The sequence below is a fragment of the Martes martes genome, assembly GCF_963455335.1.
Source record: "Martes martes genome assembly, chromosome: 6".
In the NCBI taxonomy this organism is placed as follows: Eukaryota; Metazoa; Chordata; class Mammalia; order Carnivora; family Mustelidae; genus Martes; species Martes martes.
Window position 1 is genome coordinate 26,915,130 of NC_137893.1, and position 22,344 is coordinate 26,937,473.

The window sequence follows — 22,344 nt, forward strand, 5'->3', positions numbered from 1 at the left end:
TTTTATGTTAATTTTGAGTAGTGTTTTCACTGCTAGACAAAACAATCAGAAATTTCATAGATTTCCTATTTAATGATGGTATATTTTTCTTTTTAAGCATCAACATGCTCAAGTTACCTGAATACCCAAGTAAAGAAATACTCAAGGACAGACTTCTTGTGGCATTACATTGTGGCAGCTATGGTTACACAATGGCATAAAGAAGTCTGGAAAATTCATCTGATTACTGATGCGCAATTCAGAGTGGCAGAAATAATTTAGGAAACTGTCAACAGAAAAGGAGCCTAAATGCAGCCCACAGGCAGGGCTGATGTTTAAAATTCATAAAGGATCACGCTTTCTACCCTCCCTTCCCGCTTCCCTTTTATGTTTGCTGTTTGTGATACAATTAGAAAATATAAAATCACAGTAGTCTTCAATTTAAAAAATGCTAATTGAAAGTAGTAGAAATTGTCCTTTTTCATATTTCTTTACTCTAATTGAAGATTGTGTTAAGGCGAAACCTTATTCTACATTCCACCTCTACCATTTAACTGTCTTGTTAAAAGGGTGTTTTCTCTTTATTTTCCTATAAAATTGTATTAGGACACCCAACCTGGTATGTTCTGTTGCATGTAAAGTGCTGTTTATATTTTGGAAAACTGTTGTATAGAGTGAATTAATTTAGGTTGTGTATAAAGCCACAAATATGTATTTTCCCATATTGAATCTATATTGCAATGATGTTTTTTAGCTTTTTAATATTTTAATATATAATGTAAAATTTAGAGTGATGTGACTAACAGCTGATGAAATGACATTTAATTTATATATTAAAGCTTATATTGTATGAATTATTTGCATCTTTCAGTGGTCAGTTTCCCATATATATATTGTGGTCTCAAAGTCTTATGTCCTATTTTAATTTATATTTTAGGTAAAATTAAATATAATATTTTAACACATTGTTTTTATTGCTTTTGTTTTATCTGTGAGTTCTAATAACATATTTGAAGAAGTAGTCCAATGTGCAGAGTACAACTTAAATATGTAAGTTTTTATTCTTGTTTATTTTTCATGATTAAAATGTTGAGATAAATGACGTGCCTAACAACAGAGCTTTGGGTTTTTAAATTTTAGAGTGATCTAATCCAGTTTTCTTTTGAAAGGATCCACCTCAGTTGTTACAGCATACCTTTTAAGGGGAAGTAGGAACACTCACGTATTTAAAAGTGCTAGCAGAGGAACTTATAATGTCTAGGACTTTGCCTTTGGAAACTAAAAGTATACTATCCGGTGGCATCAATGTTGGTAAAATGATTCATGCAGATTTTTTTTCCTATGAGTAGATGGTCATATTTTCAATATATATTGAAAACTTTGTTATATTATAAAGCTTCTTTAATATATGTCTTTTGATCTTCTTTTGTTTTTGCAGGTCTATATATATATTTATATATTATATATTTACATATATAGAATATGTATTTATATTTATTATTTATATTTATATATTACATATAAAAAGAATTTCTGAGCAAATTAATATTAAAACTAGGAATTCTTTAAAAAGACAGCTTTAAAATTAAGACTAAATGCTTATTTATAATAAATGAAGCTAAAAATTTTTAAAATTTGATTTTCAAAATTCATTTGTATAAGAGGTTGTTGCCTTCTGAGTTTTCAAATAGGCAACTGACCTCTTAAATATTACATTGCTTATGATTTTAATGTTTAACAAACGTTTGTTTCTTTATATAATCATTCAATGCATTGGGCTTTGTCAGATTAGTCCTTTTGCAAGTATTTATATAGGAGAGATAATAAAATATTAAAAATTTCATGGTATTTTACCCCTGAATTTGAGTATTTTTTGTACAGATTTAACAACTTCAGGGTTTATTTTTTTATGTTGTCTTTATCTCTTAACCATAAGAATGTAGTTAATATAAAGTATTTTATATGGATTAAAAATACTATTTAAGTGAGAGGCAGCAAGTCTTTTTAATATACCTTATTCCCACAGTTTCTTCCGTAAGTACATGGATATGTTGAATGCAAAGTCGCATAGAAAAATGACTAGAGATTTTTATCCCCTTTGGGTAAAAGATTATTCTCATAGGAAAATGACTCTGACCTTAAAACATGTAGTGATCCCATATAGTGGAGAAAACAGAGGAACCAGCACTTTAAAGGAATAAAAATATAAGGCAAAGGACCATAGTGTAGGAAACTGATTAATAAAAACATCTCGGCAAGAGTAGATTAAATTGTTCACATAGTTTGAGGGAATACTGATGACATAGTTCATAAAATCTTCTAGTCTGTCCAGAAATTAAATGTAATGTAAGGAAATCCCAGCTTTAAAACAGTATGCTAAATGCAGCCTAGAGGCATGACAGTCTTTGTGGGTTGGATATGGGGCCAGAAATGAAAGCTTTAAAGTGAAGGTCACAATTTGGAGATGATTTCTACTCACAGTTTTGTTTGTCATGCCAATTCTAAAATTCTAAAATGAGTTGTCAACATTTAAAAAATCTGAAGGTTTCATGCAGAAGTCTAGATTTTAGGCTTTTGAGAGTGTAGGACACTAACAATATTGGGCGTTGATTCCTAGAAGGCATAGTTGGCCGCAATTAAGGAGAACCCACTTATTCCATTGACTGAATATTCATGCTCTTCAGTCTACCATCTTTTTACCCCATCCTGCTTCCCTCATTTGTGTTACCTTCTTGGCCATTGACAGCATTGGAATTTGCTTCAAAGAATCTATGTTGATCAGAAATGTTCCCCTGGAGTATAAATTGGTACAAATTCTTTGGAAGGCAATTTGGCAATGTCAGATTTTTAAAAAATGTACACATAGTCCTTTACTCAACAATTCAAAGAATTTATCTCATGGATAATCTTGTTCATGTCATAAAGATATCTGTATAAGAAGAGAGAAACTGGAAATAATTTAAATGCCTATCAGTAAGGGATTACTAATAAATTACAGCCATCAGTAGAATATTAAATAGTATTTGCAAAGAATAAAATGGATTTATACATACTGATACGTAAATGTCTCTAAAGTATGTTAAGTGAAATAAGGTATATAGAAGAGTGATTAGTGTATAAATAAATATAACATATGTGGGGCAGTTTCACACAAGAGTGATTTCTGGGCCATGGGTTACTGCTATATGTGGGAAAGCATTATAAGATGGGATAAAAACTTTTTCATTAAAATAACCTTTTTTTCCTAGTTGTCTAAAACATAAGCCTGAGTTATTTTCTATGTGATATATGTAAAAAGAAACACTGGTCTCTTTAATCAAGGGAAGTAAGCATTAATAATAGGTTTTTATTGGATCTATAAAAATCCCATAACAGTAGCAATAAGCAATATTTTCATAACCACAAAACTTACTATTTTATAATGTAGTTAACTTAAAGTAAGTCTCTTCCAGTCAGATCCCAGCAGCAGCGGCAGTGGCCATCCTCTCTCCTGACTCTCCTTGTTATCTCCCTTTTGCTTATGGAAAATGGCCTCTGATATGGCAGTCTCTGATGGCATCATCGAGGTGTTCAGTGACTTGAGGGTATGTGCATAAATCCTCAACACCAGAGGAGGTGAGAAGTGCAAGAAGGTGGTACTCCTCTGCCTAAGCCAGGGCAAGAAGAACATCTTAATACCTGGAGGAGGGCAAGGAGATCGTGGTAGGGCATGTGGGCCAGACTGTAGACCACCCCTCTGCCACCTTTATCAAGATGCTACCAGACAAGGACTGCTGGTATGCCTCTATGACACAACCTGTGAGAACAAGGAGAGCAAGAAAGAGGACCTAATGTTTATTTTCTGGTCACCCAAGTCTGCACCCCTAAGAGCAAAATGATCTATGCCAGCTCCAAGGACGCCATTATGAAGAAGTTGATGGAGATCAAGCATGAATTACAGGCAAACTGCTATGAGGAAGTCATGGACTGATGTACCCTGGCAGAGAAGTTGGGGGGCAATGCCATTATTTCCCTGGAAGGCAAGCCTTTGTGAACCCCCTCCAGCCCCCTGCCTGGAACACCTGGCAGCCTAAGACCTGCCCATGAGGGTTGCAGGCTAACCCCTTCCTGCTAAACCCGAAGGGCTGGAGGGATACCAGCAAGGGGAGGGCAGTCCCTTCACCCTAGTTGCCAAACAGCCTCCTTGCCCCCTAGACCTGCCTCCTTCATCCATCCCTGATGGTTCTAGCCTTCCCAAGCCACTTTTGAGCTGATTCCTCTTGGGTTGAAGCAGACCAAGTACTCCTACCCAGGCACCCCAGTTTGGTGGGTGGTACTATATTTTTTATGACACCCCAATCCCCTCCCTACCTGTTCTTTTTCCCCATGCTGGTAACTTCTAACCTCAATAATGACTCTGTGCTTGTCTGTTTAGTTCTGTGTATAAATGGAATGTTGTGGAGATAACCCCTTCCTGCCCACTTGGTTCCCCTCCCCTTTATCTGGGTGGCAGCCACTCATGGAAGCAGGACCAATAAGGGACCTTCAATTTTAAAAAAATCGCACACACGCACACACACACACATACACACCCAATAAGTCTAATTGAAGTCTTTTGCAAACATAGTTAAAGGAACGCGTTTTTTCCACAAAGCTCTATTTCCACATTGCCTGATAATTAGCACTATTTATAGCTCTTTAAAATTCTACCAGTTATATATTTATTTGAATTTACACTTTTTTCTCTGATTTTCCTTTTTAAAAAAAATTTTTTAAAGATTGTATTTATTTGAGAGCATGAGAGAAAGAGAGAGAGGGGGGTGAAAGGCGGAGGGAGGAGGAGGCTCCCTGCTGAGCAAGGAGCCTGACGTGGGACTCATGACCTGAGCCAAAGGCAGACGCTTAACCAACAGACATCCTTGTGTCCTTTTTTTTTTTTTTTAATTTTTTAAATAGCGCTTATTTGATAGGGGAAAATCTGGAAAGCATGGATTCGTGTGTTAACTGGAAAAAAGCCGTAAATTACAAGTCTACTACCCAAAAGTTTTATTAGCTTCTGGTCTTAATGCATGTTTTCCATAATTGAGTTCCTAAAGAACATAGCATTTAGTATCTTTTTTATTTATTCAGCATTATATTTTGTTTATTTCCCATGTCATTACAACTAACTTTTAAACATTTTTTTAAACTTTGGCATAATATTCTTTTGTATGAATGTATCATAATCTATTTGACCATGTTTCTAAAGCTTTTAAAATAGATTTCTAATATTTTTGCTTTTATAAATACCAGATGGTCTCTTTCAACACTAGTTACAGTTTAAGGGTGGTAACATTTTCTGGGTTATTTGTTGAAATGTCCATCAATTGCTTCACAGTTGTGGAATTACTATTTGAAGGTTCAAGGAAGGGCAGTTGAAATTTATGGTAGGTGGGACTAGATAGCATTTTTCCAGCAGCACAATTAGAGCTGTGTGCCCTATCTGAGCATAAAAAAGATTAGAAAGAGAGATAGAAGGGTATGACAAAGGTAAATCAATTTTAATCATTGTTTACTTGGGGACACCTGGGTGGCTCAGTGGGTTAAAACCTCTGTTTTCGGCTCAGGTCATGATCCCAGGATCCTGGGATTGAGCCCCGCATCAGGCTCTTTGCTTAGCAGGCACCCTGCTTCCTCCTCTCTCTCTCTGCCTGCCTCTCTGCCTACTTATGATCTCTGTCTGTCAAATAAATAAATAAATAATCTTAAAAAAAGTAATTGTTTACTTGGGTCTTCTTTCTAAGAACAGGGGAGGAAACTCACTTGCATGACACAACCTCCATTCTCAGGACCCAGAACTTGAGAATGTAATATTATGTTATATAGTACAGCTATGTCAACATTTATACTCCCATGGGTTAAACTACAAACCTAGCTTCCATTTACAAAGTTTTCCAAAAATGGACTTAGAAGCTTTTGGAATGCAACCCTTCCATCAGTTGCAAAATGTATGTATAACAGCTGCCTCTATGAGTGGGTTTTAAACTAAAAGTAAAATTTTGGCTATTTTCAGCACAATTTAGGTCTATTAACATGTATCAGTGGTCACTATTTTTCTCATACGAAACATGCTCCTCTGTTCTGTGCACATCCGTAGTGGTTAGTTAACAAAATTTACATTCCAAGTTAACTAGTGACAAATCTCAATTTTACACTTCAGCTTAAGCTATTTTAATGTAGAAAGATTTCTGTTAGAATGTCCTTTGTGAAATTCTTTGGTCCTGGGTTATGGTCACCTACCTACTGATCTGGTATAAATGGCACAAATACATTTATTTAATTTATAATAAATCCTCCCATTTTACAGATGAGAAAATTGTGGCGATCCGAGAGGTGGTGACTTGCTTAAGGCTTCGGGGCTACTTTAGTACTAGAATTTAAAACCTAGGTTTTCTAATTCTTAGCCCACGAGTTTTTCTTTTACTCCATGCTGTCTCTTTATGACATAACTGCATTATAAAAAAGACTCTTTTAGAAAAACACCTGCAGCCTATTAACAGTCATGTAAGACAAGCCTGTTGGGAAACTATAACTTAATAAGCTGATAGTTAAGAGTGATTAATAGGACTATATTTCTTCTCTCCCACTGTGCCACAATAAGCTAGGGTGGGTTTTTTACCATTTAAAGATGAAAAAGAACAGATGTATCGTCAGATCATAGATCATGGGTAGTCATTAAGTTTTATTATCTTTATAAAAATGTTCAATTTCAAGCATACTTGGTGTTTGGAAATATGTTGTGAATCTAATGTTTCAATACCATTAAAACCATAAACTGAGAATATGATGACTATTACTGTATACTTGTGCGACTGAATTGAATTGAGTGAAATGGAGGGTGAGTCATCCCAGGTGAGCGCTGGATATACAGTTAGTGGAAACAACTTTCCAGATGAATTTAACAATTTCCCCTTAAATGTATTCAACACTGGTTTAGGGACTGGGTCACAGTCTTTGCCCTCAAAGGAAATAAAATTAGGTTGGGCAGATGGAAGGCATATTCGAAACATTTTGAAACTGTGCAGTATACCATATGATTAAGTGTAAAAACCAGCACAGAAATGCATTAGTGTAGGGGAAGAAGGGTTTAACATAAACTGAATAGCCAAGGAACTTCAGATATTTGGCCTAACTGAATTATTAAATTGCTCTGTAGATTTGGAGACAAATAAATTGATCACCCTGTTGATTGAACAAATGACTGGAAATCAGGTTAAAAATTGTAAACTCTCAAGGCTAATGTGTAGCAGTCACAGAGTTCTCAGATTTTTAGAGAATTATTTACTTGCTCTGTTCTAGATTCTGGTCATTCCTTGAGAATGCTGATCTAGTAGTTTTCGTAACTTGGAGACTATTGTGTCCATATACCAACAATATTTGAAAATGGCTCAGTATTTTACACGGAAGAGTGACAATATCTGATTATTTTTGAGAGCTTACTGGAGGAGCAGGGAGGAGGAGTGCTTAGCTTAAGGTGGTGTCTGCGCAGTATCCTCTTATACAATATTTCTCTTTTCCTAATATCTAGGAATCGAGGGGAAAAAAAGTAAGCTTGATATTCAATTTCCAAAATTCCATATGAGTGGACTACCTGACATCTTCACTTAGATATTAAAATCTGAAATCTTAAATATATCCAGAGAGATCTCTTGTTTCTCCACTGTCTCCCTGCCACCTGTCACCCCATCCCAATCTTTCCTATCTCAGCAAATGGCACCACCATCTACTTTATCGTTCTAAGCTGAAGACCAAAAAGTTTTCCCTTTTCTTATTTTCTACATCCGACCCAACACCAAGTCTTGTTGAGTTTACCTGTTCCGTATACTTTAGTCAACCTCTAGTGCCCTGTCCAAGTCACCATGATCAGTTTCATAGACTAGAGTGGCCAACACAAAGGGAGGCAGTAGAGCATTATGATTAGGAATAGAGGTTCAGAGCTGGATAGTCTGGATTTGAATTCGAGCTTTCCTACTATTATCTGTTGTTAGGAGTTCAGCTGAGCTGGGGAAATGAGCTGAGGTTCAGATGTTAAGAGTAGCTGATTAATGCAACAAGCCAAAAATGAAAGAGTTAAGCCTTTATGTGCTGGAATGGTTATATGCAAGAGTCTAAAATGAGAAGGCACTGACTCCCCCTGTTACATTTTCCTCATGGAAAAGCATGCTAATCCAGGGTCAGGTGTGTTAACACAGACATGGGAGATGTCTCACTGTTGTAGGAGCCTCAGCCTAAAGGCTCCAGTAATTTTATGGACTCTGTGGTTGGGGGGAGGGTGAAGGAGGTGGGTTAGGAGTGGAAAAGTCAGTGGAACAGTGTTTTCAAGATGTCTCCCACTACCTCTTAAAAGGAGGACTCAGCAGAAGCATCTGAAGAAGGCTTATGCCTCTGGTCTCAGATGAAGAAACCCAGAAGTGAAGGCATGACTGGGCAGGGGAATCTGAGTTGTTTACTGCAACTGCCTTCAGAGACTGCAATGCATTGGCTCTGTGCCAAGTGTAGGTTGGGGGGCAGCAGCCTTTTTCCCAGGAGGCCTGCCAGGTAAAATCTTTGTAATTGCTCATAGGCACATCTGAAAAATCACACACAGGTTTTTAACCAGGAGCCAGACTCTTCAGCTGTATGAACTTGGGCAAGTTTCTTAACTGTTCTCTGCTACAATTTATAAAGGAGATGTAGAATTATGAGAATCACATATTGTAGGTTAGTTTTCTATTGCTGCTGTAACAAATTACCAGAAATTTAGTAACTTAAAACCACAAACATTTATTATCTTAACAGTTCTTGAGGTCAGAACATTATTGGAATAAGGGCGAAAAATCATATGATTACATCAATAAATGTAGAGATAGGGTCCGTTATCAAAGGAACAAGACTGAGACAAAGTGAAAGTTATGCAAAGCCTTATTCTATGCCAAGCATTAGAAGTTAGACTGACCGGCCAGGGCCACCTCCAAAGAAAGCGACCCCCCCTTGGTCTTACAGGCTAGTTTTTACAGGGCACAACCACAGATCTCTACATATGTGGCTTTGGCTGATTGGATGTCTTTTACCTGTCTGGCCTTATTTCAGGTGTGTGTTTTAGTAACGGTTACCCGGAACTGATATCAGTAACTGCTGAGGCATTTATTAAACAACAAAATGGCTACCTAGGCAACATGGCAACAACACAATGGCTACCTAGGCAACAAAATGGCTACCTTAGGCAATATGGAGTCACTCTGGCTAAGCAGGCCCAGGCAGGCCCTAGGGGTTTAACAGGTTTTAACGTGGAATTGGCCCCAACAGTAGAAATGAGCACTTGATAAAGTTCAAGTCCCCCCACCCCTTTAAAGATTTTATGTATTTAGAGAGAGAGAGAGAGAGAACGTGAGTGGAAGGAGGGGCAGAGGGAGAGGGAGAGAGAGAAACTGGAACAGACTCTACACAGAGTGTGGAGCCCAGTGTGGGGCTTAATCTTAGAACCCTGAGATCATGACCCAAACTGAAATCAAGAGATGGACGCCCAACCGACTGAGATATCCAAGCACCACAAAGTTCAACCCCTTTTGACAAACACTGTCGAAATTCAAAATTTAGAAGAATTTCCTTGATTTGATAAAGACATATTGTATATCAAACATTCTACAACAAATATCATATTAATGGGGAGACTTTATTCTCATCAAGATCTGTTCCAAGACAGGAATACTCAATATTACTATTAATGTTTGACATAATACTGAAGGTTTAGCTAATGCTATGATGTAAAGAAAAGAATGAAAAGTTATCAGGATGGGAAAGATATAAAATTATGTGTAGCTATGATTGTGTACAAAAGAAATAAGTGTATTGAAAAGAGTGACTATTAGACCTAATGGGAGATAAGAATGATAGTATTTGCCTTTATCAGCAACAATCAGAAAATTTAAGTGGAAATTATACACTACCTACAATAGCCACTAAAACTATAAGGTAAGATATAATCTCTCAAAAATGCAAAAAAAAAAAAATTACAGGTAAAACATTAAGTCTGTTTAAAGACTATGACCTGAGGGTGTGGAAAAACTTTTAAGACACAAACAACTCAAATGAAGAATTGCTTGCTACAAAATTAAGAGGTTTTTTTCATTTGAGGGACATCATAGGGAAAAACAGATGACAGATTGGGACAAGATATCCATAATGTCTAAGTCCAACTAGAAGTTCACATACAGAATATTCAAACAAATGCTGCTTATCAACAAGAAAAAGAAGAAAGAAAGAAAGAAAGAAAGAAAGAAAGAAAGAAAGAAAGAAAGAAAGAAATAGGAAACCCAGTGGGCAAAGGGGCAAAGGATATGGTTAGGCAATTCACAGATGGAGAAGCCCAACTGGCTAACAAGTATATGAACAGATGCAAATCAAAACAGGCAAGTTTCAAGTAAAAATTAGTTCCACATCAGAATAACAAATATTAGAATATACCAGATTTTAGTGACTATGTGATAAGTCATTACAGCCTCGGAAATTAGAGTGTTAACTGGTAGGGCCATTCTGGAAAAAATTCTTGAAAAATTTGGTTACACTAAGTACGAGTGTGCCTGTGGCCCAGTTGTCTGGTGCTTCATATTTCCTAGAAGAATTTCACACTTTTCCATGGGGGACATTATTATTTGCTTATTGTGGCCTTGTTCAGGGTTGACATTTGTACTGTTTCCAGTTTTTGTTTTAAAACAATAGTGTTATGAATATTCTTGAATGTCTATATGTGTGCCAGAGTTTTTCTGGTAGCATCGCTGGATCACAGGGAATGCACATCTCCAAATTTAAGAGATGATCCTACTGGTTTTCCAAAGTGGTGATATCATTTAATATTTTCTTTAGCAATATATAAGAGATGTGACTGCTCCTAGATTCTTGTAAATGCTTCAGATGTCAGATTTTAAAAATCCTGCCAATACTGTCAGTGTGAAATATATCTTAGTGTGATTCTAATTTTCGTTTTCCTTTTCTTCCATTTCTTCATTTCTAATTTTCTTTTTTTTTTTTTAAAGATTTTATTTATCTATTTGACAGATCACAAGTAGGCAGAGAGTCAGGCAGAGAGAGAGGAGGAAGCAGGCTCCCCGCCTAGCAGAGAGCCCGATGCGGGGCTCGATCCCAGGACCCTGAGATCATGACCTGTGTCGAAGGCAGAGGCTTCAACCCACTGAGCCACCCAGGCGCTCCTTCATTTCTAATTTGCATTTTCATTTGCTAAACTAAAAGTTAAGCAGCATTTTTATAATTTATTGGTCATTTGTGCTTGAGTCTTCTATGAAGTACATTGTGGCAAAGAAGATAATCTATACCATACCAATCATTTAAAATTAGTTGAGTCTTAAAACAATGGCCCAGAATGCTTTCAGTTCTTGTAAATTACTGTTTACAGAGGGGTTTGAAATATTTCTCCACTTTTTGGGTAAAAGGTAAATAGGTAATTAGGTAAAGCTTGTTAACTGTATTGTTCAAATCTTCCATATCCTTATTGATATTTTCCTTCTTGATTTTGTGAACTCTCAATCACCAAGTTCTGAGGTCTGTTAAAATCCTCAGCTCTACTGCTGTGCTTCTATATTTATTCTCGTAATTCTTTTAAGTTTTGCTTTATATAGTTTCAAGCTATAATGTATAGAGTTTAGTTTGGAATTTTTGTATCTGATGGTGAATTAACCTTTTCTCATTATGTAGTTTGTCTCAATGCTTTTGTCTTAAAAGTCTATTTTGTCTGATATTAATATAGTAACATCAGCTTTATTTTGTTTATCTGCACTGTGTATATATTTTTTCATCCTTCTAATTTCAACTAATTGTTAACCTTATGTCACAGGACTCCTTATAAAGCAACTTATAAGTGGATTTTATTTATTTTTACCCAATTTAATAATCTTTACCTTTTTTTTTTTCAAAGATTCCATCTATTTATTTAACAGGCAGAGATCACAAGCAGGCAGAGAAGAGGGCAGAGAGAGAGAGGAAGGGAAGCAGACTCCCCGCTGAGCAGAAGGCCCGATGTGGGGCTCAATCCCAGGACCCTGGGACCATGACCTGAGCCGAAGGCAGAGGCCTTAACCCACTGAGCCACCCAGGTGCCCCAATAATCTTTACTTTTAAACACATTTATTTTTGCATTTAAATTTACATAATAATTCGTATTTCGTATTTATATCCATGTGCTATCCCCTTCAGGATTTCCAATTTGATTTTTGTAGATGTACATATTTCCATCTCTTGTATATCTTCTATATGCTATGTCTCTGTTCTGCATTATGCAAAATATTCTGATTCCTCTTCCAGCTTATTCTTTCTTATGCTGTATCTATTCTTTTGTTTAACCATCTTTTAAATTTTAAGTTAAAATTATTTTTTATTTCTAAAAGTTCTATGTGGTTCTTTTTCTGTGTCTTCCTTTCCATGTTTTAGTCTTGTGTTCCTTATTTGTATTTAAAATTCTCAGGCAAGTAGGCAAGTAGTTTATCGGGGAAGCGAATGCAGGGAACAGAAGTGTGAGATTAGGGAAAGGGAAACAAGGAGGGAATGCCAATATAAGGATGCCCTATGGATTGATCTTCACTGTAGGCAACTGGGACTCTGTTCCATCAGGACCTTTTGAAGAGCTGGTATCTCAGAATTGTCCACTAAAAGAGTGAAAGATGAGAGCATTTATCCATTAGCTTTCATAGTCCCTTGGTCAAAAGTTGCCCCAGGGAGGGCAGTCTTCCATACTTCCAGATGTGCATGCATGAGTGCCTAGTTGATTTCTGAATAAACTGACATCAGAGAAGCCCAGGGACAGGGAGCAAGAGATAAATGGTACAGTTGAAGCAAAACACTACCAGATTACACCTGTCATTTGCTATTGCATAATTGCACTATCTGGTGTCTTCTGGGGTCTAATTCTTATGATTATAGTTTCCAGTGGCCCTATACTCATGTCCTTCATGTGTTTTGTGAAACTCTGCTCTGAGATTTTACTCTTTGATAGTTTATCTGTGGGAATTCTTTGGGAATCAACTTGACAGTTCGTTCCTTTTGAGTGGGGCTGCTTTTGATTCTGTCAGGCATCTGAGTGCATTACCAACCCAGTACAATTTTAAACTATACTCTTAACCTGAAGTTTCTTTGGCACGGCTCTGGTGGTGTAAATTTGGACTAGAAACCCAAATAAAGGTCTGTTTGTGGTTATGAATTCTTAGGAGAGATTTTTTTCTCCTCTACTAGCATCTAGGGGTTGAAAAGTTTTTCTTCTTCTCTTTTCCCTTCCTTCCTTCTGCCCTCTCTCCCTAGATTTTATTTGAGAAAGAGAGAGAGAGAGAGATTGAGCATGAACAGGGGGTTGGGGGGGACGGACAGAGCAGACTCCCTGCTGAGTGGGGAGCCTGACTCGGGGCTTGATCTGAGGACACAGAGATAATTACCTGAGCCAAAGGCAGACACTTAACTGACTGAGCCATCCAGGTGCCCCAAGAAATTAGTTTTTCTTATTATCTCTAATGTAGGAAGTAGATCTGTCATTGAAGTCTCCTATTAGACTCCCCACCTCAGTCAGGCCACTTGTGTCTCCATGCCCCAAGACCCTACAAGAAATCAAAGATCAAGGTCTATAGGACCACTGAATATTATCAGAGTGAAAACTGGGTCCACATTTTCGTGTGACTTTAGGCACCTAAGTATTCTCACTTTCTTGCCAGCTTATTAGCATGTTTTAAAAAGCTTTTCCTTTTAATATTATGCATCAATTTTGGGTGTTTTCAAGTGGAAGGGTCAGGCTCTTAAGGGTGAAATATTGCCTGGGATGGAAATATGCATTATTGTCCTTAGGTCAGGAAAGTAAGTGAAATTTCTCATAGCTCAGGAAGTCTTTTCAAATTTATCATGACGACCACACAATAATTAGAGCACAAGTTAGAGAATCAGTTTCCCTAAGTTACTGGCTGTGTGGTCACAGATAACTCAATCAACCTCCTATTGACTCAATTTTTCATCAGAGTAACAGTACCTACTTCACAGGTTCTGATAAGGATTTAGTAAATTAATATACATACAGCACTTACAATAATGGAAATAGTAAGTACTCAATATACATTAGCAATTATATTACTACTATTATTCTTACTATTATTACTATTACTATATATTATTCTTCCAAGCTTATCTCCTAGCTGATCTATTCTTTCATTGCCCTCTGATTTGAGCGTGTGTTGTTACTTCTCTTAAAGTTCTCTTCCAACTCTAAGAGGAGGTCATTCTCAAAGAACACCTGTGCCATCACTGAGGGAGAATTTTCAGCACAGCCCTCCAAGAGATGCCGCTCATTATTGCCGCCTCCCCATCTATTCTGTTTCCTTATTTTAAGTTTGGTAGGGTTCTCTGTGGGGAGCAGAGGGAACCTGATAGGCTGCCCTATTTGGGGACAAGACTCTCAACAATGCTATCCTATCCTATCCCACCTATTCTAGTAATCCTAACACTAGAACAAAAGCTCCAAAGACAAGATTGACAGTTTCAGAAAGACCTCAAAACATCAAGCTATCAGATTTAGGTTTGAGTCTCAGTTCTGTGACTTACTAATGATATAAATGATGTTACCATCTCTACTGACCTCTCAAATATTGTTGCAATATTTAAACAAGAAAAAGTACTTAAAAATCTTGGTAACAGGAAAGCCCTAAATTGGTAGGAGCATTTTTAAGAGGTTAGGAACCCTTGTTTATAAGATAGGAGGTGATTTTTAAAAATCACAACAACAAATCTTTATTTCCGTCTAGAGGAATTAAGCATACTGTTGATAAATGCTTGTGAACATTACGCAACATGAAGCCCTGGGGGGGGGGGCGTGTAACATCATCATTAAACGAACTGAGGGGCACCTGGGTAGCTCAGTCATTTAAGTGTCTGCCTTTGGCTCAGGTCATGGTCCGAGGGTCATTGGATCAAGCCCTACATAGGGCTCCCTGCTTAGGCAATAGCCTGCTTCTCCCTCTCCCTCTGCTTGTGCTCTTTTTCTCTCTCTCAAATAAATAAATAAAATCTTTAAAAAAAAGAAACATGAACCGACATCACCACACACATTACTCCTCCCCGGACTAAATGCAATGATCATTAACTTATGCACAGAGGCTAGAGTTTGTGTGTCAACATAGAGTTCAGCTGTATGTACTAATTCCTCTAAGTACTTGTGACATTATGTCAAGAGTTCAGCAGCTGAGCTTCACATAGGGCAGTGTGATTCATCGGGATTATTAGGCTCCTCCTGGAATAACTTCCCTGAGTTGATTGCCTTTGACAGATCAGTTTGCTTAGATTAAAAAGCAATTGCTGCTGTCTGGTCAGATTTAAACACTTTGGCTAGAAGAAGCTGAACTCTAACTCTGTCCAGTCTGTGGAAACACCTTGATGTGAAAAATACACTGAATATAGTGATACAAAGAAAAAACTGAGTTAGCAATACCCTGGGGTACAGTGTTGTGATAATGTGAAGGAGCATACATGCCAAACAAAAGTGACCACAGGTATATGGGAGGGAGGGAAGAATACCTTGCTTTTAACAGCAACTATATCTGTACTGCTAAGCCAGTAACAATATTTGAGATACCACTCTGCTCCACAGTCATTCAGCGTTCACTACTATTAGACTTGGGGTAAAATGGATCCATCTTCTGGGCTGAACAATGGAAAGTATCTGGGGATATAGACATCTCTCCCTTCCCCCTTTCTGAATGGACTTACTAATTTAATAGAAGAAACAATAGTATCAAGAGTTCTAAAATAGCTGTATGCTAAAGTTTAAGCTCTCTTTTAAAAAAATGAACAAAACACCTGATTTAAGTGAAATTTAAGCTTAATGCCTGACATTGCATTCCCAGACTGCGTGAGTTGGAGATAAAGTGGTGGCTGAGATGACATTAAGTTGATTACTGCCCCGCCCAACCCTCCATCTCTGGTGGATCAGCAAACAGAGTACTGAAACTTGTGTTAGAGGAAAGTCTCATCTACACCATCCTTTTCATCACAGCTTCCTTTTGTGTTTGGGCTTCTTGGTATCTTTGAGGATGGAGGCTGACTGGGATGTTTAAAACGGAGGAGATAAGAACCCTGGCTCGATGGCTTTTCTCTTAGGAATTTAAGTCCCCTGAGAATATAATCCTCACATGGCCTCGGGCTAGAGAAAACATCGGTTATACAGAGTTTTAATTTTAGTGAGTTTGTAGTGAATTTTTTATCAACAAGGAACACCATTGCCATGTCATCTGTTAGTATATTTGTAGAGTTGTGCAACCATCATGATGATCTAAGTTTAGACAATTTCTTATCACCCAAAAGAAACCCAGGTGTCCATTAGCAGTCTGTGGAGCAGAACACTGTGTACCAGTAATCAGTGCCATGGCAGGACTCCAACAACATGGAGGAGAGGAAAGATCATCACGGTGCTAGCCACCCAGCAGAGAGTCCAAACACTTGTGTCCACTGCATCTTGGTATCAGAGTCACCAAGGAAAACACAACATAACCAAGCACTGGATAGAATAATGCTTTTTACTCACACAGAGAAGAGTCGGCCTAGAACTTCCAGAGGGACTTGGCCAAATGCCGCACCATGGAGTACACCATGGACCCGTTCCCCAACACGACTGTGCAATGACAGCTGGCCAGCTTGCTGGAGGGCATGTCAGACAGGTCAGTAATCATCCCAATCTCTTCCCCAAGTATATTTCTGTACCCAACAGGTCTGAAGACAACCCTGTGAAGCAGCTGCAGCCCAAAGAGGAGGCTGCTACCACGATATGTACATCTAGCTTTGGAGGGAGAGTGTAGGCTCAGGGGTTGCTGGCTTCCTTGAGTAGTGGGTCATCGAGCTGCCAGACCAGCTGCCATCTGCTGTGGATATACACTCAGGGCCGGGGACAGACAGAAGCAGCCCTGCAGGTGGAGCCCTGCTGTCCTCACTGTCTCCTGGGGTAACTTCACCTCTTCCCTCTCACCAAGCAGCTGCCTCCCCGGGCTACTGCAGGACCTCTGGGTTTTGGGCCCTCCCAAAGAGGGCCATGGGCTGCACCAGGTCATACTAATGTAGCCGTCAGTCTTCTTCAGGCCCAGGATGCATGAAGAGAAGTAGGGCTTGTTCTCATAGTGCTGCATCACTGCGTGACTGTTTCAGGGAAGTCAAACTGAACAGGTACTTGTGTGACACTATGAAGACAATGGCCTTCATCCAGAAGCACTTGCTGGATGGACAGCATGGCCCACAGGATGGCAGGCATGGCCCATTGGATGGGCAGCACCACGAGGTGGTGACCACATGGTCAGGGACGACGAGGGCGTAGCAGAGTAGTTCCGAGCGGGGCAGCTGCGCACTGGTACCCACCCTGCAGCAGCCGCAGTGCCCGGCCCTGCCGCTTGGCCTCCTCCGGCTTTAGGAAGCACAGGGGCTTGGCGAAGAGCAGCTCACTAGCCACGCGCGACCGGATACCCGTATTGGCTGGAAGCTACCACAACTGCACAGGGAAGCCCTGGGCTCGGCAGGCCCTCGTCCTCGCTGTTGCTGTGGGGGTTGTGGCCGTTGCTGAGGGCGCTGCTTGTGCTGTTGGTTGTAGGCTCGGCGTTTCCTTGAGGACGTGCTTCGCTCAGGGCGGGCCTGCGAGCGGCCCCGCAGCATGGCCTGGGCTTCGCTCCCCTACAGCTGGTCCAGCACGCGCAAGTGCTTGTCTGTCCTCTGAAGGAGCTCCGGGCCCCGGGGGGTGGGGAACGTGGCACCCGCCGCCCAGCACGTGGCTCGTGGCTCGCGCGCTCCTGCAGGTGCGCAGCCGGTGCGTCAGCCCCGCCGCCAGCGCAGGCCCCTCCCCCACAGGAACCTCGGGCTCCGCGCTCGCTGCGTCACGTGGCTGCGCTGCGCCTTCCGCGGCCTCCGCTTCCGGACGCAGGCGGACTCCTGTGGGCAGCTACTCTGCCCGCTCCTGCCACCGCCGCCTCAGCACTGCCAGGGCACTGGTCACCTGTCCCTGCTCTGCCATCTGGAAGGCGCTCTGTGCTCACTGCCTGGGCTCTTCGGGCCAGGCCTTCTTCTCCTCCCCGTCGGACTCGAACAGTGGTCCCAGGCGGGAGTGGATGGTTGTGATGTGGTCCAGTCACAGCCAGCACCATTGCCTCTGGACTGCCCGGCCCTGGCTCCTGGTTTCTGGGGGCGGGGGCCACTGCCTGTCGGGTCCTGCCTGTACCTCTCAGGCTTGGCACAGCTGCGCCAGGGACTTCTCTGCTTTGTGGTGCAGGTCGATGCTTTTGAGGTCGGCAGCTTTGTAGAGGGCAAAACTCCTGGAGGCCTGCAGGGTGGTTGGCAGCAAGAAGATCTGGAGCTCGGCCTTGATGTGCAGGGAGTGGCGGCTGAGGAGGATGCAGTGCTGCAGCAGCGGGAACAGGGAGCAGAGGCTGTCAGGCGGGACCTGGCCTCCTCCACCTGCAGCAGGCAGTCCTGGTCCCTGCCCAGCATCTCCCTGGGTTTATGGTCACCTTTGATGCAGCACATGAGGCTGAGTAAAAGTTGGATGGCCCAGCAGAAGTTGCTCTGCATTTGCTCCACACACTCACAGGACAGGAACAAGAGGATGTCCTTGGAGGTGACAGTGAGCTTGCAGAGAATGAGGCAGCCCCTTGGCAGGAGGCAGGCTCGTGTGTTCTTCTGCAGCTTGGTGCTGAGGGGCAGCAGGGATAAGTGGGTCAGTGGGTAGCCCAGCTTGAAGATGCTGATGTGGGCAGCCCTCTTGACTAACACCAGCCAGAAGAGGAAGCAAAAGATGGCCACCTCCAGCATGCTAAGGTAGGACCCACAGGGGATAAAGTTGGGCACGGGGTGGGGCTCCCCTGACGGGTTCCAGGTGGTCAGTGTTGATGCCAGCCACTCCTTGGTGTACTTGGAAGAGAACAGCTACCACAGCAGAGCAACAGGAGGAAATCACTTACGAGGTTGGTGGAGTTGGGGGCCCTGAATAACTTGGGTAGGTACAGCCACTTAAGTGTGGAATTCACAAGGATGGTCTTGCTTCAGTACCACAGGTAGTTTATGCACAGGAATGCCAAGGTGTATCTGGTATTGGGAAAACAGTAAGAGTATCAGGAAGAGGCGGTAGTTGGGCCAGAGGCCAGCAATAGCCCAGAGTGCTGGTGGGTGAGGATAGCCACTGCAGGATGACCATGAAGTTCCTGCACAGCCCAAACATGTTCATGGCCACCAGTCCGAGTTTGTAGAAGAAATTGAAGTAGTGGAGTAGTCCCCGTTTCAGCCACTGTAGAGTATTGTCCTTTATAGACAACTTGGGCAGCTGGTGGGGCCAGCAGGTGCTATGGGTGATGATGTTCCTGGCATTGGTACATGGTGGCCTCAAATGCCAGCAGCAGCAGGGCCTGTAGGTGGTTCTGGATGTAGCCCAGGTTCAGGAAGCCCTTCCACACCCCCAGATCAGTTAGCAAGACTCGTGGGCCACCGATACAGCAAGAATTGATTGATCTCTGTCTTCTGCAAGTTGGTGCTATTGAGGAAGGGCTCAGTAGTTTTCGGAATACTCAAGGGGGCTGATGATCTTGATAGACCATCTTGCACATAACGATAATACAGATCCAGAAGGTGGACTGGCAGGAGGCCAGAAGTGGAAGTAGGGCAGGGTGAAGCCCCACAGCATAATCAGCAGGAGGTTCATCACTAACACCTCCTTGAGGGTCATCCAGACAGTGTGCAGGACCACCTGCTTGAAGACATGCAGCTCCAACAGACATCAGAAGAGCACCACACAAGCCAGAAGCCAGTGGCCAAGTCCAGTGGCTGCATGGTCACCAGGTCCCACCTGTTGGCTGTGGCTTCTGGGACTTATATGGCTTGGTGGGAGCCAGCTGTTCTCAACCCCTTGTCCCTGGAAACCTACTCTTCCTCTTCCTGCTGCTCTACCAGTGGGGTCCCACACACCACACACTTCCTGTGAACCCGACATAGGAGGTGGTGCCAGGTCAGAGGACATGCTTGATGAGCTGCATAAAGGGCTGGGTGCAGGGCAGGCAGGGTGCAGGGGAGCAGGAAAAGCCAGGGATGAGGATGCTGGAGAAGAACTTGCGCATGTGGAACCGCTGCAGGCTTGTGTCCCCCAACTGCTCATTGGTGAAGCCCATCAGGTCGTTCCAGTGTATGGCAAGGCTGTGCAACTGGAAATTATAGGCAGCGATGAGCCCCAGCACAGTGTAAACTATGGCCAGCCACCAGAACACTTCAAGCAGCTTCTGTCACAGGCTGTTGTAGATGTGGAAGAGGGTGAGGCAGAGCAAGAAGAGGAACATGTAGATGATCTTGTAGATGGTGAGGCAGCTGGCAAAGCTGACCACGATGTATGTTTCAGCAGACGTGTAGATCCAGTAGTTGGCGCAGACATCTGTGACTGGCTCCCCCAGACTCTGAAGCAGCATCCCATGCACTCTGTGTCTGCCGTGGTGACCTCCGTTGGTGCAGGGGGGCCTTCACCTTCAGCAGCTTCTCTTTGACACACTGGAGTAGCAGCACCTAGAAGGTCGGAGTGTTCAGCACCATGGCACTGAGGTTCAGGTAGAGGTAGTGGATGTTCTGTAGTCCCAGATGGCCAGGCTGACAGAGCCCAGGGTGATGGGGAGCTCAGGACATGTGTGTCATGCTCTGTGGCCCGCATGTAGTGCAGGCTGCACAGTGCCAGTCTATAGAGCAGGTTGGAAGTTGCTCCAAGTGTGGTCAGCTGGTGGCAGCTGCACATGGTCCAGATGGGGCAAGCCCAGAGCAGCAGCATGAAGGCGTGAAAGTCAGCCAGCTGTAGTAGGGGATGTGCCATATGATCATGGTGATAAGGGCACAGCTGTACAGAGTGCTGGTCCATGATGAGGTGGGCCCCCATCTCTCTAGGCTCAGCTAGCCTGGGGCTCAAACGGGTGCTGCTGGGTGGGGCTGTGACCAGTCAGGTTGTGCCTGATGTAGATCCACCTCTGTGTCAGGACCTGCTAGCATCATGAGATGGGCAGCCTCCTCTTTCATGGCAGCAGCAGCCCTGGCCTGCCCTGGGCCATAGCCCACCTCGGTCTGCTCTACCTCTTGCTCTTCCTTGCCCCTCATGCCTCCCTGGACCCTCCGTCCAACTGGGTGGTGTGTGCAGAGCTTCAAGAGTGACATTCAGGAGCTTGACTGTAAGGCCTGTGAGGCCCTAGAAGAGGTCTTTATGAGGCCGCAGTTTAAGGTTGGCGGTCTGGAGAGATGAACCTGGACAAAGATGGCCTTCCTCGCCTCCTTCACCATGGCTGAATACTCCGAGTGGGCCACCTTTCTCAAATCTTTAACAAGCACATTGGCTTTGGGGGCTGGCAGGCTGCTACAAAGGCCTGGGGTGGTACACCTGTCAAAGAGTAGTGCAGGTGTCCCAAGGTGAGCTCAGGAAGGTGAGTTCCCATGGAGCAGAAGGACAAACACTCACTCGGTCTTGATTTTCAGCATGAATACACATTATGAAAGCAGGCCCTCATCATCCTTCTGATCTTTTGGGTTTTAAGCAGGAGGTATCAGAAAAGTTACCACAAGGATAACTGGCTTGTGGTGGCCAAGCGTTCTTAACAATGTTGCTCTATGGTCCTTTGATGTTGTCTCTTCCTATCATGGTGAAGCGGAATTCACCAGGCATTGGATTGTTCATTCATTAATAGGGAAGGTGAGCTGGGATTAGACCATCATGGGATGGGTTAGTTTTACCTTACTGATAATGTGTTGTTGCCATGGTAATCCTGCTTAGTTCAAGAGGAACCTCCCTGTCATTTTTAATAATCATAATTCTGAAATTCACTTTTACTTCAGAAAGCGTCCTGAGCTTCACAGCTACGAATTCTTTTTTGTTGATGCTATTTTTTTAAAAAAAATTATTTATTTATTTGACAGACAGAGATCACAAGTAGGCAGAGAGGCAGGCAGAGAGAGAGGGAGGAAGCAGGCTCCCTGCTGAGCAGAGCGCCTGATGTGGGGCTGGATCCCAGGATCCTGGTATCCAGGATCATGACCAGAACCAAAGGCAGAGGCTTTAACCCACTGAGCCACCCAGGCGCCCCTGTTAATGCTATTTGAATGAAAAGTTTTAACAACAAACTAAGTAAACTCTTATTTAGACACTCTGAATTTTGTTCCTGGAAGGATTTTGGAGATTATCTTGTTCATGGATTAAGCAGTAGCTACTCATTGCCAATCAATTATTGCCAGACTGATATGAGGGCCCAGTGATACTGGATTCTACAATTAAAAAAAAAGCCACAAATTTGGATATTTATGAGAAATATACAAATTTTAAAATGGCACAATGAATTTAAAATTCTG

At 42.0% G+C, this 22,344-nt stretch overlaps 1 protein-coding gene and 1 pseudogene across 3 annotated transcripts in view; both read left to right on the top strand.

Moving 5' to 3' along the window:
* Positions 1-1,088, top strand: part of HACE1 (HECT domain and ankyrin repeat containing E3 ubiquitin protein ligase 1) — a 117,301-nt gene extending 116,213 nt beyond the window's left edge. For both annotated transcript variants that reach the window (XM_080806231.1, XM_080806230.1), the window contains one exon: positions 98-1,088. In XM_080806231.1, the coding sequence (XP_080662357.1) occupies positions 98-200 (103 nt within the window). In that variant the 3' untranslated portion in view covers positions 201-1,088. The remainder of the gene's footprint in view (positions 1-97) is intronic.
* Positions 1,089-3,506: 2,418 nt separating this feature from the next.
* LOC308344861 (cofilin-1-like) lies at positions 3,507-4,012 on the top strand (annotated as a pseudogene). Its single transcript has one exon. The product of its transcript is annotated as a cofilin-1-like (transcript).
* The last annotated feature ends 18,332 nt before the right edge of the window (positions 4,013-22,344 follow it).